The 18,951-nt window shown below is 56.3% G+C and overlaps 1 protein-coding gene across 1 annotated transcript in view; it reads right to left on the reverse strand.

Moving 5' to 3' along the window:
• SLC7A5 (solute carrier family 7 member 5) overlaps window positions 1-12,485 on the reverse strand; it is a 28,833-nt gene extending 16,348 nt beyond the window's left edge. The window contains exon 1 of the mRNA XM_086350269.1: window positions 11,858-12,485. Coding sequence (XP_086206395.1) covers window positions 11,858-12,389 — 532 coding nt within the window. The 5' untranslated portion in view covers window positions 12,390-12,485. The remainder of the gene's footprint in view (window positions 1-11,857) is intronic.
• Window positions 12,486-18,951: the final 6,466 nt, after the last annotated feature.

The raw sequence follows: 18,951 nt of genomic DNA on the forward strand, positions 1-18,951 counted from the left end.
GTTTCCTGATGGATAGATTTCAACCTCCCATGGGGAATCAAAACACCTCCACCCACACCTGAGTCCCTCCAGGGGGCGCCCTTGAGAAGCACAAGCTGCCACGTAGGGGTGGGGGTGGTGTGTGTGCACATAGTCACTTTTCTGCTCCCACCTGACACTTCAGCACAATTTATCTGACACCCTAACCTCTCAAGGGGGGAACCCTCTCTTCAGAGGGTCCTCGTAGGATCCCTTGGGGACACAGAGGATGAGACCTAAGCCTGACAAGTCGGCAGGGGGGAGGGTGCAGGGAGGGGCTGAAGGAGACCTACAGCTGGGGGTCCCAGTGGTTAGACCAGAGAACCAGCACCAACTCCGCTGCTGGTGTCGAGGCAGGTACAGAAGACCCCACCCCAAGGCAGTCCCCACGGTGGGGTGGAGATGTGGGGTGGGGACACAGGGCAGGCAAGCTGGGCTCCACAAACTCAACAACACAGGCAGGCCCCACCTGGGACCCGGGGAGACCCCAGACCTGAGCAGGGGCAGGGGCTGAGTGCTCAGGGGCCTGGCGAGCTGGCGTGAAGGCAGCCAACTCTGTAAACTCAAAAGCAAATAGAATGAGATGAAAAGGAAGGAAGGAACCAGCCCTACCGGTGCCCTCCTCCACCACATCCCTTGTGGATGAGATGAAAACAAAGGAACAAACCAGCCCCCAACACCCATGCCTTCTCCACTGTGTCCCCCGTGGAAACATGCCTGGCGTGACGGCTCTAGGGGTGGCTCTGCCTCATGCTGCTGCTGGCACCAGCTGCCCAGGGGGATGGCCAGGGCGCAGGTAGGGCCTTTTATGCTGGGCGGGCTGGCAGTCTAACATTAACCGGATGGCCTGGACCCATGGGAAGGACATCTGTCCACCACGCCCCGCACACAGCACTTCTCTAGACAGAACCAACCTGGGCTGGCAGGTGCCACGTGGCTCGCTCCCCAGCTAAATTAATTACATGTACTTTTACAAAGTGAGAGAAAGGCCCTCAAAGAAATAAATCCACGCTAATTAACTAAATGAGACACGACAGTCCAGGTGGGCGAAAAACAGGAACTGGCCCCATGAGCTCTGGTTAGGACCAGCCCCTACCCACAGCTTCTCTCTCGGAAATTAACTGATAGCGTAATACCACCCTCCCTGTCCTTTTCTCTTTGCTACGCTGAGCCTGGCTCATGCAATGGCTGATTACGACCGTCTGCCACGTGCCAGAAAGTAGAGGTTAAAATCTGCCTTAAGACCAGTTGCCTTTGGCCCCTGCTCCTCAACTGAAACCTTCAGATGTTCCCCATACCAGGTACGACAGTGGAGGGCTGTGACAAATGGACCCGGAGTGGCCCTCACTCATGGGGACCCTGGCCGGGCCCCCAGGGCTCCCAGTTGGTGGTCCTGCACTTGTCAGAAGCTGGTGGTGGACCCGCTTCAGGGTGGTGGGGCCCATGTGAGGCCTTGAGAACGTGGGGGCAGAGTCCCTGTCAGGGCACCAAAGCCGTCTTCAGCGGCAGGAGCTAAGCCCTGGCTGGGAGAGGCTCAGATGAAGGGGCCGACATGTGCAAGGGGCAAACAGCACCAGTGACTCTCAGCGTGTGGCTCGGGGGTGGACACACACTCAGTCCAGGCCCTCCAGGTCAGCCCCAACACAGCTGTCCTGTATTATGCACATCAGCACTGCCACTCCCAGCACAGAAGAGGAGCCAGAGGCTTAGAAAGGACCCGTCTTCCGTGACAGGGCCAGACCTGGGACTCTGGGGCCCTTCTGATACACATACCCCCACTGTGGGTGGGGAGAGGTGGAGCAGCAGGGAATTCCTTCTCCTGAGCATCCAGGATGGTGCAACCCACCACGTGGCTGGGACCCAGGGTGAGGGGCCCTGGGAGGGCAAGCCCAGGTGCCCTCCCACCAGTGGCCCGAGGAGCCTGGGCAGAGCAGAGAGCGGGGAAGGGTTGGGGGAGGAGGGACCTTTCTGGGCAGTCCTATATTTCCTTAGGTGGAAAGTGAAAACCCTGAGGCTTTGGTTTCCGCATGCAGCAAGAGGCTGGAGGATTGCATCACTCCTCCATTCACGCTCCAGGTCAGAAGCCGGAAGCCGGGCGGGCTGGGGGCGGGGCGGGGAAGAGGCGTGGCCAGAGCCACGGGACGGGGAGGCGGGGCTCCTGCCCAGCAGCCCTAGCTGCTGTCATCTCTGCACACCTCAGCGGGTGTGGGGGTCTCCGCCCCAGGGTGAGCGGGGGCTCCCCTCCCCACCCCACAGATGAGGTCTCTGAGGATCCAGGAAGGGGGTGTGCCTGGCCAAGCCCAGCCCCAGGGCCCCCTTTCAGGGGACCAGGGCCATGCCCGGCAAGCATCCCAGCCCCTGTGGACCCAGGAAAGGGGTGTGGCTGGCCAAGCCCAGCCCCAGGACCCCCAGGGCTCCGTGGACCCTGAGCTTAGCTCTGTCTCAGACAGTGGAGGCTCTTTGGTCGGGAGGGAAATGGGCTGATCCCAGGACAAAGGGGACTCTGTAATATTCCTTTCTTTTTACAGAAAGAAGAATAAAAGCATAGAATGAGACGTTAATGTTCATTGACTTTGGCCGATGAGTAAACGCTTTACTACTCCCCATAATGTCCTTTCTATATGGGGCTCCATCCCAGCCTTAGACAGCAGGGCTGGGAGGCCGTCTGGGAAGCTGGGTCGGCCTCTGGCTGCCCTGGCTTTAAGTCCATCACCTCAACAAGGCACCTCAGCTTCCACATCGCAGGATGGAGGGGTCATCGGGTAAAACTAGGGTCTCTGCTGTCATCACCATGGTTAGGGGCAGCTCCCACCTGTGCTTCAGGGCAGGGGGCACAGTCTGCCCCAGGGCACCAGTAGGCAAGCACTGGCTGGAAGCTGGCCCCCTTGGGGTTCCCAGTGCTGACACCCCCCAGATAAACACCAGGCAACAGCTGGGGCCGGTAGATAGAGCCTGGTGGGCTTGGGAGAGGAGTGGCTGTGGGCTGTGGGCAGATGGCAGGGCAGGCGGGGCCTGGTGGCTGGTCCCTCAGGCTTTCAGGACTGGGCCTGTCCTGGCCTTGTCTGGCTGTGACATGGCACCTTGCTGCCCTGCAGGGGCGCCCCAGTTCTACCTTGCAAGGGGGTCAGGGCCTCAGGTTTCCGCTAGAGGGCCAGCCACCTCCTGCAAAGTCACTATCCCCCCGTAACGAACTCACAGACTTGCACCCATCCTCATGTCTGGGAGGGCAGGACATGCTGCCCAGTGAGGGAGGGACAACCCCTGGCCGGCCTGGTGGGCTGCTCGCAACCCATGGCCCCCTGGACCACTGGTCATGCTTAGAGCCTGACCAGGAGTGCCAACTCCAGTTGCAACCTGGCCAACCAGGTGGCTTGAGTTCAGAGTCCTGTCTGCAGACTGCAAGCCACCCCCACCCCGCAATGCCGACTTGCAGGTAGAAGAAGGTACTCTGAGCTGGGTGAGCATACAAACGGGAGGTGTGCCCCAGGGCATTTATCTATCTGAGCAGCACCCAAAGGCTCTGCCCAGCCTTGCCCAGCCTGACCGGTTATCTCACTCTCCAGGCCTAGGGTCCACCTCCGATAACTCGTCACACACAGGCTGTCAGCTGTCAGCCACTGGGGGCAAGCCTCCCAGCCCCCAGCATATGCTGGACTTGAAACACAGCGGGGGCTATTTTCACTTAAAAACAAAAACACACCAAAACCCATTTCCCTCTCTGACCAGAGGTAAAACCCTCATGAGCCTTATCAGGGCTGCCCTTGGATTCTGTGCATGCCAATAACAAAACAACCTTGACAGCTGGGGCAAAGTATAAGCATCCACTGTCTATACCCCACTCAGTGCCCTCAGGGTCCCTCACCCTAACTGCCTCTGCTGGAGTTCAAACACACCAGAGCAAGGTCGTGGGCAGGCAACAGAACCATCCAGAACCACAGTATCTGGGGACTGGCTGCCCCCACTCATCAGAAAATTCAGCCACCGTCCCCATGTCTGTGAGGGGGCTGCAGCCATGGACCCTCCCTTGTCCCCAGGTCTGCAGGGACCATCCGCCCCCACCCCCAAGAATGAAAGGATGAAGGGCCCATGGGCCAGAGCCTGGAACCTCACTATCAACAAGCTGCCAGTGAGTCTCTTTGAAAGAGGTGCCTTCTTTTTAGGGTCCTTGATAAAAAAGGGGCAACACTTGAGGAAAAGACAGTCTGAGGCCCAGGAGTAACTGCTGACCCCACACAGGTGGGAGGGACTGAGATGCCAGGGAGATGAGCACCGTTTTATCAGAGCTTTGCTGGCAGGCCCCCAGCAGTGCCCCAAGACAGCCCTCAGTGGGCTCTGAGATGGGAGAGGAAGTGGCTGGCAGGCCACACGGGTTGCAGGAAGCCAGGCCAGCTGGTCTCCTGGGGCAGGAGCTGGTAGCAGGCCAGAGAGCAGCAGGTGCTGACCACTGCGACTGCGGCCGGACGAGCCCCAGGCCCAGGCAGCCAGCCTGCCCATCATCGGAGCCTCTACCCATCAAACAGGGTCACTCACTGGGCATCTGGACCCGGAGCCCTGGCTGCAGGTGGGCCAAGGCGGCTGGGAGAGTGGCTGGCAGTGGGGCTGACTGCTGAAAAGGCAGCGAGTTGCTCTCGGGGGTGTGTCCTGCCTTGACCTATTGTCCAAATCTGCTCGGCATGCAGGGACCCAGGGTTCAGAGGGTACTCGGTGAACCAGGTCCTCCGCTCTGGTCCCGGACTCCCTAATGTCCTCTGGGCTTGGGCTGAGCCCCCCACCCCCAGGCCCAGCCTCCATGGTGGCCTGTGCCCCACACCCAGCATTTCTTCCCTTCCTGCCCTAACTCCCCCTACCCAATAACAGACTGGTCTCCCACTGAATGTACCACCTCCCAGAGCATCTGACTGGGCAGGCCTGAGAACCCACCGTTTCTGACAGTTGAGGGGTGCTGTCCAGAGGACCCACACGGAGAACCAGCAGCTGACTTCACGACATGTAATTCCCCTTTACTGGCTCCAAGAGAGTGAATGCCCAGGACTCACCCGTACCCCAGACATCAGGAGGCTGGCCTCACTTCCAGAGGCACTGGAGCACAGAGCCTACGCAGGGCGACAGCTCGGCTCCAGGACCACCAACGATCCCACCACTGGCCACTCAAGATCGGAGCTTCCCGAGTCTGGAGAACTGAACGAAAATGAGGGAATTCCAGGGGCAGGGGCTGCTCAGACGGGACCCAGGGCTCCATCTAATTCCCATGTCCAATCTCTGCAGAGACAGGCCGTGGACGCAGGAGCAGACAAACACAAAACCTCAGTCCAGTTGGGACGTAGCCCTTGTCGATCACTGATTTCTTATGAAAACAATTACTAATAGGCCAAGTCACATTTGAAAATGTGACCAGCCCTGGAACATGTGTTTCGTGTTTTCCATTTTTAACCTGGGCTGGGTGACACCCGGCCAGATCTCCCCCACCCTTGCTCGGAAGCAGAAGTCTCAGCCAGCGTCTGAAACTGGGACTGACACTTCATTTCAAACACACCAGAAAGAGGCAGGTTCAGTCCAGTCTGAGATCTGCTGACACACAAACCCTGAAGTTAGCAGGAAACTCCACGAATAGCCACATCTCATTTTATTGGGTTCTTCCAAAGCAGAGCCCTGCAGAATAAACAGAGGTTCCCAAAGGCCCCCCACAACCCCAAGAACACCCAGGAGCCACAGGAAGGAGCCCCTTCTAAGTTGGTCCTGATTTCTCACATGCTGTGTGATCTTGGGCTGGTGACTTACTGGGTCTGAGCCTCTGTATTTCCTCATCAGCTAACTGGGAATACTGCTGCAGGCCCTGACTGTCGAGCCTGCAAGTTATTAAACTGAGCGGTCATGGTCGAGTGAAGATGTGCTAAGGAGCCGAGGCTGTGCGTGCAGGTGTCTCCACAGTTAGTATCCATGCCCGGCTCGCACCTCCCTGGTCTGGAAACCCCCAGCTCACTGCAAACCTGCTGCACCTGAGGGTGACGGGCCCCCATGGCCCCCACTCTGAAACCTAGTTTGCTAGTTAGGGGAGGGGGGTGAGGACATCCAGGCCTCCCGAGTCCCACTCCTGTGCGGTGGCCCCTTGCCTGAGGTCTTCAGCCCCGGTGCCTGTGACAGGCTCCCACACTGTGCTACTGCAGACTGGTCAGCCTGGGGGGCCTGGACGTCACACCTCCCAACCAGGTGGTTCCAATGCAGTCGGGGGGGGACCCATCAACTGGGCCAAGTCCTTAGGGCCCCACCACACACACACTGCTGACATCCCTGGAGGGGAGGGGACTCTGAAGCAGGCTGTCACGTTGGTGGGGGCCCTGGGGCAGGGGTCCCGAGCAGGATGTGGGGAAGCACGATGAAGTAGCCTGCCCTCCGCTGTGAACACCCCCATTCATGCGTGTCTGCCTCCCAGCGAGGCTGCCCCCGTCCCCAATCTGTTCCCCTGACTCAGCCTCAACACCCAGCAAGAGTCCTCACGTGGACCAAACAGGGCTGACTTCAGGGCCTGAGGACCCCGCACCAAAGTGCAGGCAGACAGCCCCTTGCCCACACGACCCGAGGACACTCCCCTGGTCCCCTGTGATGGGCCAGCCACCAACTCTGGAGGGACCCCCCCCATTCATCCCCATAACCCAGGGAACGAATGCATGATTGTCAAGACTCTGGTGACCTTTCCTTCCTGCCCAGACCCCCTGAGCGGACAGCCCCTCCCTGTGCCCAGTGGGGCCGGAGCTCCTGGTCCCCTTGCCAGGCACACCTGCTCTGTCATTTCCTGCCTGGCCAGTCCTTCCGAAAGTGGACCCCTGCTGAAATGGGTCAGAACTCACACACCCTCTGCAGGTACAACCTGCCCGCACTGCTCTGCTCCAGGTTCTGAAACCCAGGACCAGAGAGGCCCAGCACCCAGCCCTGGGTTACACAGCCAGGGCCTCAGGAGCCTTTCGGCTGACAGGATGTCCTTGACGAGTACCAATTGAAGAAGACCCAGCCCTGTAGCCTGTGTCCCTGCTGAGGGCTGAATCCCATACCGGCCTTGGGCAGAGGCCTCGGTTCTGTACTGGCTACACTTGGGGTGACTCTCCTCTGGGTTGACAGCCAGCAACCAAGGTCAGGGTGACTCAGAGGGCGGACTGGGTTGCCTACAGCATGCTGGAGGCTTCTGAACAGGCAAATCCCCCGGGGGTGGGGTGGGTGGGGCCCAGAGAACTGCCCCTGCCTGGAGGCTGGTCTGGACGGACCCGGTTGGGGTAGGATACACCTCCCTCCGGCACAAGAGGGTGTCAAGGCCACCTACCAGCCCACCCTCCCAAGCAAGAATTCAGGACTCCTCCAGGACTAAGGAAAGAGTTGGGTGGGGGCCTCCTGCCAGGATGCAGACAGGACCCCAACCATGAGCCAAGAACCACCACTGGATGGAGCAGTGGTCCCACTGTGGGGAAGGGAAGGGGCAAAACTGGGTGGTGGGGGCGTCAGGTGTGCTCTGAGATCCCTTGGTCAATCCAGACCCAGCAGACCCAGGAAGGTCACACCAACTGGGGGTGTGGAGTCACGTATGCCCAGTCTCCAGCACCTCTCATGGAAGGAGAGGACAGGAACTGGAGGCCAGCGTGGGCACAGGACAGGGCCCGTGGCCACAAGGCAGCTGGAACCCATAGGGCAGCTGTTGGCCACCCTGCTCTGGAACGTCATTTGCAAGGGGAAGGTCTTGAGAGGAATATGGCGTTTTCCTAGACAGCTCCCTGTAAGAGGTCTGACTCCCCACAGTGGGGGAGATACGGGTTGAGGGGTGGAATATGGCGGGGAGTGCTTCCCAGGAAGTCCAGGGCACAAACCTCAGATCCACTAGTGTTTGCCCCTGATGACCAGGCACTTGGACATGGTATCGGCCACTGTCCCAGACCCTGGCACCCTCCACCCTCACCACAGACATGGCCACGTCCCCACATGCCGGGTGACAGAGGTGGCTCAGGACGAGGACACCCTGTCTCCCTGGCTGTAAAGTTGAGGGGATGGCAGATCTCAAAGGCTGGGCGTTTCTTCCAAGATAGGGGCAGCGGTCCCGGGGGTCTGGGAACCTGCGATTGAGGGTTTGGGGCGGACATCTCTGGGCAGGGTCTGCATACTGTGAGGGATCATCAAGGGGCCCGTGACCCAGAGGAAAAGGGTCAGAAATGCCGTCTCCCGCCTCCCTTGGGTCACGCGCTCTGTCGAGTACTCGCTGCACCCCGTGACTGGGCCGGAGTGCTTTCATGTCTGGCCGGGAAAGTTGGATTTCAGGGCTAATTACCCGGCTGTCGTCTGCACTCAGCTCACAGCCTGCAATCCCAGGGTCGCCAGCTCCTTGGAAACACCCAGAAGCCTCTGCTTCGCGAGGCAAGGGGCTTAGGCCGGGCAGCTGGCAGACATCCAGACAGCTTGCAGTGGGTGCGGATGGTGTGCCGGCCTTGCTGGGACAGGCCTGGTTTAAGGCCCAGGGACACAGTGGTGGACACGCCAGGAGGGTCTCTCATCGCCAGGAAGGGGGGACCACAATGGGAATCCTGGGGGAGAGGTGTGCTGCCACACAGCCCCCTTCACGTCATGACCTCAACTGACCATCCTGTCCTGGAGCCAGCTAGCAATGGCTGCCCCAGTGCTGGGAGGGGCCACCAGTGGGGTGGGCTGAAACGCCGCCACCCCCCACGCTAAAAGGGGGTGCGAGGAATGGCTTCTAGCTCAAGACATCGAGGGCGAGAATGATCACGGCCATGGTGTGACCCTTTGTGTGGGGTGCCACGTGCATCAGACACGTCATGGCAGAGTTCCCACAAACACCAGGAACCCGAGTCACAGATGCAGAAACAGGCTGGGCGGTTGCGTGAATTTCTCTAAAACAGAACCCAAGTCTGTCCACATGTAGAATGCAGGCTCTTCACCTGCCACGAGCAGGAGATATCCCAGGTCATGGGTCCCCGAGGACAACAGCTGAGGACCCCACCCCCACTCCACACGGGCTGCCCAGTGAGGCCAGCTCACCCTAGGGGAGCCTTGGCATCCCATCTGACCCCTGGGAGAAGGAGGGAAGCTGTGCTCTCCAGGCCCACTAAGGGCCACCAAGCTGGAAGGGGATGTAGAGTCCCACTCTTGGCCACCAGCAGACCTGCCAGGTTCCACCAGATAGGTGATAACTAGGGGGTTGTGGGAGAGGGCGAGGGGGAGGTTGGGCGACTCGAGGTCACCTTCTGTGTCCAAACTCAGACAGCTTCTGAGTCTGGCCCGGAGAGATCCTCAGTCACTCACCTGAGTGACCTCTGCCACTCTGATAAAAGCCAGGGTCACCTGAATCTCAGGTGCCATCAGTAAGTGCTGGATGATCCCTGCAAACCTAGACGCACAGCAGACTCCCAGGCTGTCATAGCGGACTCCCGGGCTGTCAGCAAAGAGTCACGGAGCTTGTGTCATTCACCTTCACGGAAAGACAGAAACCCCAGGGTCGCACCATGAAAGGGCCCCACGCTGTCATTTCCACGTGTCATGTAGGTCTGACGTGGAAAGACCTACAAGAAAAGGGACCTTCCCCCATTTATTTTGTCCGCAGGATCATTCTAAGCACCAGAGCCAATGTGAGCCACCATACGTAGAGAGCAGCTGTCCTCGGGCATGCCTGGGGGCAGGAAAGGCAATTGGCAAAACTGTGGCTCCACAACATGCTGTTCAAAGGGTGGGCCCCTGGGCTGTTCACCACGCATTGGCTCAGGCTGTGGGCTGCTGGGCTGGGGCGCATGGGCTTGCTGCCACAAGCGGGGGGCTCAGGGAGTGCGAACCTGGCGTGTGTGCAATAATCAACAACAATTAGAAACTGTGGCTTTTCACTGCCATCTCAGATGCGCCCAAGAGCAGACCCTTTCTTGGGTGGTTGTGACCTTCCTGCCAGCCTCGGACAAGCCCCCATCCCCCTCTATATGTGGCAGGCTCTAGACTAGCGCTCCCTCCTTCAGACAGCATATCCTTGTGTTACTATAAATCTCCTTTTCACCAGAAAATACAACACATACACAACACACTCGCAAGGGTGGTTCAGGGAAAAGAGCAGAGAATGGCCAATGGACACGTGAAGAACATCATCCCAGCTTGCATGAGAAGGGGTGGAACTTATGTGACCCTCCTTGCCGCCCACAGGAGTCCTGGTGAGGGCTTATCCGCCACAGCCACTCCAGAATCCATCCCATGGCTTCACCTGCTTAAACCCAAAAGCTTGAGAAAGTGAGGGATCCACTTTCCAAGATCACAGAGGGGCCCTTTAAGGCAGTGTTATGTCATCACATCCTGGGCCCAAACATTAGACCTAGCAACGATGAAAATCGGACAATGAAAATTCTACTGACAGAAAATCAACAAAGAGGGGCTTTTCCTCACTCGGCCCAAAGCATCGTCTGAGAAGCCCACTGGAAGCCACAGGTTCCCCTGCCTTCAGGCAGATCAACTATCTCTGTGACTGTTCCTAGATTTGGGCCAAAGGTTTTTACAAGCTGAGATGTTCATTGCTGAAATTCCCCTCAAAGGCAAGACGTCCCCCTCCCCCGGCACGGCCGCTCTGTGGTCTCAGGTCTCCCTGGGACACCACTTCTCAGAGAATGCCTCTGAAAGCCCCCCACCCAACACACACACAGTGAGCTGGTGCCCCAGGCTCCAGAATTCCAACAGCACCAGCGCGTACTGCTGGTCAAAGCCGCTCCAAGCGATGGCACGGCTCCCTGAGTCTTGGGGCTTGGACAGAAACCAGCCCTGCTGGCTCCACACCTCTGTGCACCTCAAGGTTTAGGCAAGGCCTCAAATCAGGTGGCTGGACACTTCCACCCTGCACGTCTCCCGAGATGTTTGCAGCCATAGACAAAGATACGAAAACCGTGTGGCTTTCAGTACAAAAATTTTTTCCTGAAATACCACCAGAAAACAACCCACCAACATACCAGAACCTCCTCCACCAACATCCTGGGACCTCCTCCACCAACATCTGGGCTGTGCCCAGTGTGTGTATTTCAGCACAGCTTGGGATCCCAAAGCCAGCACCCACCCTGCACACACTTAAGATGCAGTTAAGCCCCTTCTTTTAAGACTGGCTAGAGGATGCAACCTTCCATTGTCTACAAGAGCAACTCATTCATTACCCACGCACAATTTTACTATTATTGGTTTTCTTTTTTTTAATTTTATTTTATTTTTAAACTTTACGTAATTGTATTAGTTTTGCCAAATATCAAAATGAATCCATCACAGGTAAACATGCTCAGTCGGGAAGGGCTGACTCTTACAAAACCAGTAATACACACATGTATTATTGGTTTTGTAAGAGTCAGCCCTTCCCGACTGAGCATGTTTGAATGACGTTTGTTGATTTTTTTTTTTAAAACTACGATCTCTCTCCACAAACAGTAAGGCTTGGGGAAGTCAAAGAACACAGAAACAGACAGGCTTCTCAGGCACTCCACGTGGGTGCCTCTCAGGAGGTAAGTAAGGGTCAGCTTAAGCATGGTTCCGGAAAGACCGAGTGGAAAGGCGCTTCTGGCGAGGCTCAGGGCGGGGCCCCTGCTGTGTAACTCACTGCGGAGTTCCCAAGACTGTGTGGAAAGGAATGAATGAAACACACGTGGTATTGGGGCCCTTGCCCTCAGTCTAGAACTCCGGGGTCGGACCGGGGAGGGGGGCGGGGGGCGCGGGGTGTAGGGATAGTCCAGGAGTGCCGGGAGGGCCAAGGATGCGGCGACCACGCTCGGCACACATCCCCTACTCCAACCCTCCCCGCGCCCGCCGGTGTCCCAGGGCCCCGGTACTCAGTACTCACGCACGCAGAGGCAGGCCACGAGCTTGGCAGCCTCCTCGGGGACAGGGCAGGTGGGGAAGATCGGCTTGAGCAGGTAGGTGGCGAAGACGAGCGCCACGATGTACTGCGAGGAGGGCCGGATGATGAGCAGCTCGATCCACAGCTTGAGGAAGGCGGGCAGCGAGCCGTACACCTCCAGCATGTAGGCGTAGTCGCCGCCCGACTTGGTGATGGTGGTCCCCAGCTCGGCGTAGCAGAGCGCGCCCACGATGGAGAACACGCCACACACGGCCCAAACCACCAGCGCCAGCCCGGGCGAGCCCGCCTCTTTGAGCACTCCGGTGGGCGTCACGAAGATGCCCGAGCCGATGATGGTGCCCACGATGATGGCCACGCCGTTCAGCAGCGTGATGTTGCGCTGCAGGGTCACCTCGCCCTCCGCGCCGTCCGCGCCCCGCTCCGCCAGCATCCGCTCCCGCGCCTGCCGTTCCTCCTTCTCGTTCGCCGGGAGGGTGGCCGCCGCCGCGCGCCGCTTGGGGCCTGAGCCCGCCATGCTGCCGCGCAGGGTCGGGCCGGGCAGGGCCGGGAAAGTCCGGACACCCGGCGCGCGCCGCCCACCGGAGAGAACCGGCTCTCCTACCGCGATCGTGGCGGTAGCCAACAAAACTCCACCATTTATACCGGGAAAGTGGCCCCGCCCCCGGCCCGCCCCGTCATTGACGCGCCTCGCCCCGGGGGTGTGGCCTCCACAGCCGTTGAGAAGAACCGGACGCTCCCACTCGGCTCACGCGCAGTACGCAGTGACCTGCATGGCTGGTGGTCCTGGCCCCACGTGGTCCCGGGAATCCCGGCTCCGCCGCGCGCGCACGCGGAGCACTGGGCTCCTCGACCCCCTCACTAGCTCAGTGGTCATCGCCGCCCCTCTCCCGCGTGCACTGGGGACCCCAGCTGCTCGAGCGGAAGCGGGTGGGTTACAGCAGGGCCGACGACCTGGGGCCACCGAAGAGGATGAGTGGGATTTGGGGCGTCTTGGGGGCTCAGTCAGAGGAGGCAATGCCTGCCAACCTGGAGGGCGCCCAAGGCCCGAGGTGGTAGGACCCCGCTTGGTCCGCTCATCCCGGGGACCTGGGGAATATATTAAGATGGTCAGAACCGCCTCTGGGGAGTGGGGGTGGGTGGCGAGCTCTCGAGATCCAGGTTGGGCCTAGGACCCTAAATCCCAGGGCTGAAGGAGCACGATCTCGCATCTGAGCTCCTTCATTCCTGGGCTCGGAAATTCTCATTCTATCGCAGGGGGAACCGCTTTGCCAATGAGCAGCGTTCAAGGGCTCATGGCTTGGAGGAGCAGCGACAAAGAATCTGGGAAAACCGGACTCTGCAGAAAGCTCGGTTACATTGACAGAATGAGGGTTTCCTGAAGGAGCCCGGCCTGCAGGGTGAAAGGGCCTTAGCCTTGAAGGACTCCAGAGGCACTTGGATTGGAGGGCCAGCAGGTAACCAGTGCTCAGAGTCAGAAGGGGAAATGCAAGATGACCAGTCACTGCAGGCCTGCAAGCAGGAGTCAGACATGCTTGCTGATGAAATTGATGTGTGCACAGAGAAAGAATTTAGAATCCCATCTCGGGGATTTAGCCAAGGCATATCATATGGACCTTCCACATCCCCCCTCTCCCCGCGCTGTCCCCAACAGGCCAGCCCTTCATCTGCAGTGTTCGAACCAAACACTTCGACAAGCCTTGGCAGCTGGAAGATCACATAGCACAAATATTAGCTTGCGAGATGTCTAAGTCAGTGACTTGGTGGAATCAGGAATAACCTCTCAGCTCTTGTTCTTCCCATTGTCCTTTTAGAGGGTGCTGCCTTGCAAAGACCAGACAACCAAAGCTAAGCAAACTTTCTGACCCTTTATCAGGCGTGAGCCCTTGGTGTACAAAGTCTCATTTAATAGAGGAGCTGCTGATGTTACTGTAGATGAGGAAACAGTCTCAGCAGAACAACGGGACTTGTCTGACCAGTGCCCTGAACCTACGTGGTGCTCATTCTGTCGCCTCTCTTCTTGTGGTTTATTTATCACTAAATTTGCTTTACAAGGATGGCAGTTATTTGCAATGCTCTAAGGAGAGGTCCCGAGCTCCTCCACCCTGTACTCCCATAGCAGGCACCTCCTGGAGCACCTCCTCCAGACATAGACAGGCAATCAATAATTGCTCATCAGAGTGTAAAATTAACAACCATGATAAGCCCAGGGCTCTAAGGAGCCAGAGCCAGGTGGAAGGAACCAGGCCACTCCACTACAGCTTTCCTAGGGTAAGAATTAACAAGGGAGATGGGAGGGACGGGATATGCATGTGGACTTGTCGGTGTCTCCCGTGGGGGCTTCTGGGAACCTGCAGAAGACTTAATAGCTGGATGGTGACAACCTCCAGTGGTGTTTCCACCATCTCATGGCAGCTGTGCCACCATTGTCAGTTTCTACCTGGTTTTTGTGTGAGACTGTACTAGATTTCCAAGGGTAAACTTGATTTGTCTGTGTGTGTGTGTGTGTACCTCAGACTTCCCTTACCAGAAATTTAGAACCTTGCTGCTAAGTCACTTCAGTCGTGTTCGACTCTGTGTGACCCCAGAGACGACAGCCCACCAGGCTCCCCTGTCCCTGGGATTCTCCAGGCAAGAACACTGGAGTGGGTTGCCATTTCCTTCTCCAATGCATGAAAGTGAAAAGTGATAGTGAAGTCATTCAGTTGCGTCCGACTCTTAGCGACCCCATGGACTGCGGCCTTCCAGGCTCCTCTGTCCATGGGATTTTCCAGGCAAGAGAACCTTAGCTGGTGGTAAAAACTCATCTGCCATTGCAGGAGATGCAGGAGACAGGTGACTTGGCATGCAGGATGCAAACACCTTAGCTAACAGCACCATCTGGTGGACAGAAAAGCAACTTCTTGTCCCAGGCAGGTTCAGTTCTGCTCACTCTGCGGTGCTCTTCAGTTGTTTTAGTCCCTCAGCGTCCAACTCTTTGGAATCCCATGGACTGAAGCTGTTCAGGCTCCTCTGTCCCTGGGATTTCCCAGGCAAGAATAATGTAGTGGGTTGCCATTTCCTTCTCCAAGGGATCTCCCAGACCCAGGGATCAAACCTGGGTCTCCTGTATTAGCAAGCGGGTTCTTTACCACGGAGTCAACCAGGGAAGCCCACTCTTTTCAATGCTAGCCAGTAGTTTCTTAAAAGTTATGTCATTTATTCTCACAAGGATTGGTGGAGAATAACTTGGGCATTTCTACAGGGAGAGCTTGGGAGTTTCAGTCAAAAACCTTAAAACCGTGTGTCTCACCTGACCTGTAATTGCACTTGCAGAAGTAGATCTAAGGTGGTAAGGATTGTGCTGAGTTTTGGCTACATGATTGTTTATTGTAGTTTTAAGAACGAAGTCGCCAAGCATGGAAATAATCCAAAGTCCCTGGGGACTTGCTTTGGCAAATGTTGCTACATCCGTGTGGTGGGATCCAGCGTAGCTCTTAAAAACCCGGAGGTACACCTCTAAGCACAATGCGCTCTTGACGTACAGATGAGTGAAACAATGGAGTGTCACGTTCCAGAGTCCTATCTGGTGGGCCCTGGGGGTGCTCTGGAGGAGCCCAGGTGCGTGCTGAGCTCTGGGAGAGCTGCCACATTTGGAGGAACAAGCAGTTTGATTCTCGGCTGCACGATGCAATCTGGGCCCAAGTCGCTGCCTCTTCCGCGGAGGAGCCTTTCCCAGGGCCTCTTGGAACAGGGAGTGTTGGCCTTGGAGAAGCTGAGCCCAGCAGGGACCTATCCCCACACTTCAATGAGAGGATCTGTGTCTCTGGGTCAGGGGTTGCACACTATGATCCCTTAGGGGAAGTCTCTCCTGTCTGGGGGCTTGGCGGCTCTGGGTCCAGTCTTGGGAGAGAAAAGCCCATCACAGGAAGGGTAGGCTGGATGTTGGGCCAGTGTAGGAGGTGCCTTGAAGATTTTCTGCCGGCTCTCTGAACTCTCTCCTGTTATTTCCAAACCAGTGAATTTTCAGATTCCTCCTGGCAAAATGTGGGCTTCAGAAAATGGGGGGTGGGGGTGGGGAAGCGGGTGAAGGTGGATAAAGGCACAAGCTCCAGTTTTGAGATGGATAAGTCCCGGGGAGGGTGGGGGGCGTCTAATGTACAGCCTGACGACCATCGTTAATAATGCCGTACAGCATACTTGAAAGCTCCTCAGAGGGTAGATCTGAAAAGTTCTCATGACAAGAAAAAGGGTGGAGCTATGTGAGGTGGTGGATGAGAACTGAACTTACTGTGGTCATCACGTTGCAAAATAAGCACATATCAAATCACTATGTTGTACGTCTGAAACGCACACCAGGTTATATGCCAATAAAACTGGGGGCAAAGAATACACGAAGGCGATTTCACAGCAGCGGCAGAGACCATGGGCTTGAAGGTCAGACCGCCTGAGTCCCCACCTGGGCCCGCTGCATACCTGCTGAAGGAACTTGGGCAGACCTACCCCACTCTGGGCCTCATTTTCACTTTCTATAAAATGAAAATTATAGTACCTACTGCAAATGAACTAATATATGTGAAGTGCTCAGATCAGAGTCTATCCCAAAGGAACAACTCAACCCCCAGTAGTAGTAGTAGTAGAGCCTATAACGTGGCTGGAAAAATCAAAGAAATTTATACCAAAATGGTAACAGCAGCCACCTTCAGATGGGGGGGGGTGCACCTGCTATTTGACCTCTTCTTCTTTCTCTTTTTTCTGTTGTTCCTCAACTATCTACAGTGAAACATACTCTCTTTACATGGTGAATCTTGTTTAAGAGTTCAGTTTCAAATTCCCAACGTTGAAAGAAAATTTAGTCACAAGCACAGAAAAAGCCTTGTAGTTCAGCCTTCCTTTCCAAACCCAGCTGCACCCTTCTCTCCTGCCCTGGTTTGCGATCTTCCTCAGGGAACATACGAGTCTCTGTGAAGACGCCTTTCTGCCTGTCTGGCTTGGTCTCTGCCTATTTGTGGAGAGGGGCAAACTCTGAAATTTTTCACCTTGGGAAGGAAACAGTTGGGGAGAGCTGAATGGCCTGAAAAAAATATTTAATCAGCAGAAGTGGAGTCAATGTCAAGTGGCATTCCAAGCAAAAGTCGTCAGGAGGTGCATTTCACTGGAAGCAAAGCCTACTGTTTCTTTTTTTTTAGGGGTGGTGGTTCTGTGCCATGTGGCTTGCAGATCTTAGTTTCCTGACCAGGGGTTGAACCCATGCCCCAGCAGTGAAAGCACCGAGTCTCAACCCCTGGACCACCAGGGAATCCCTAAAGCCTACTGTTTCTATGGATACATACAACCCACAAAAGAGACACTGAGAGCGAGTGACTTTCTGTGGCACCTACAGACCCTGGGCTCTGACAGGCAGGGCATCCCCAAGGTCTAAGAGGTGCCCGTGCCCCTGGGTTGCACTCAGGGCGCTCCTGCTTCGACAGCTGGTCCAGAATTGCACTTCCTCGCATGTGCAGATGGGCTGGTGGCCCAGGCTCCAGGGGATGCTCTGGGGTCGGGGGTGAGGGGTCAGCCTGAGCCTCACCTTCCACATTTGCACCAGGGTCGGGGAAGTAATGGTGCTTCTTTCTCACGCTGTTTCAAGTTTAAGTGAGACACGGTGTGTACAGCCTCTCAGAGAGCGCAAGAGTTAACAGCCTCCCTCTCTGACTAGGTTGACCTATATCATCCCTCTGTCTCGCTGGAAGCTACCACAGATGGTGGCAAGGAGGCAGAAGGCTGGGATGCTGGTAAATGGATGGCTCTTTGCTTGCTGTTACAGTCTCAGACTTCTTACCACTCAAGATTTGTGGTTGTAATTATTCTGCAGAATCCAAGGGTGATGGCCTGAGTATGCATACTCCTACTAGGGCCTGGATCATTAACTCACTCTTTTTCCTGGAAAAAAAATGTACCCGATAAGCCCTTCACTGATGTGGAAGCCCCCTGCCTTGTGCGGCTGCCCTGTTGTCTGTCCGCACTCGCATGGAACTCATATTTGTGTCCTTTTCACGTAGCAAATGTCTTTTCCTCTTCAGGAAACTCGTTCTTAAAAGTCGTGCTTTGGTGGTGCTCCTCTGTTAGTTTTTTCCTGTCTGCACGTGTGAACAGGGGACTGCCCTCATTAGTCTCAGAACTTCAGTTCTGTTTCCCCAACACATGTGTGGCATCTCTGTCACACTGACTGTTGAGCCCAAACCAGGACTTGAAGATGTTTTGTGTCATTTAATTATTGCATCAGCCATAGCTTGACCCCGATTGTGGCTGGAGGAATAAGACACTGGCTTATTATATGACACTGAGTGGTCAGCCAGGTTCAGACCCACCATGGGCCTTTGATTGTAGCTGTGATGCTGTGACCTCCCACTCACCCAACCAGGCCACCTGCCCTTCGGACTAGATTGATGAGTGTGACTTCTTTTGGCCACAAGTGGCTTTATTTTAGCTCTCCTGGGGGCTTCTGAAAGTTTCATTTCTCTCATTGGAAACCCCCCATTCTTGTGGAGGGCAGGCTTAGTGACTTTCCCCACACAGGCTTTCCAGCACCCTCCAGCTTCTCAGCAAGGTCACCCAATTTTCTGAAGTTCACAGGGTGGACATGGTGAATGTCTGTAATTCTGAGTGGAACCAAGGCCTGGGGATTTCTGAGTAACAGTAGAAGCAAAGCTGGAGACACTGAGGCTAGGTTTTCTATGGTGGTCTCCACTAAGTTAAAAAAAGAAAAATCAGAGTTTGCCTAGCACCCAGGCTCTAGGCTTGTGGCAGCCACTGTGGGGGCTGATTATGTGCTCAGAAGGCCGGCCCTGCTTGTTGAGGGGTCTAGAGAAGCAATACTGTGGTGGCAAACAGGGCTTGAGAGTTCAGGACTAGCTGTCAGTGAATCGATGGATGGATGATGGATAAATGCAGGCGGTCCATGCACACAAGGGACTGTCCAGTTCAGCCATAAAAAGGAGTGAGGCGCTGACCTACCACAATGTGGACGAACTGTGAAAACCCTCCGCTCAGGGCAATGGCTGGATGCCTGGGAGTGTCTGGTATCATTTACATGAAATGACAGAGGATGTTGAGGC

Source organism: Bos grunniens, chromosome 18 (assembly GCF_055505025.1).
Source record: "Bos grunniens cultivar Pamir isolate PY7600 chromosome 18, Bosgru_T2T1.0, whole genome shotgun sequence".
Classification (NCBI taxonomy): Eukaryota; Metazoa; Chordata; class Mammalia; order Artiodactyla; family Bovidae; genus Bos; species Bos grunniens.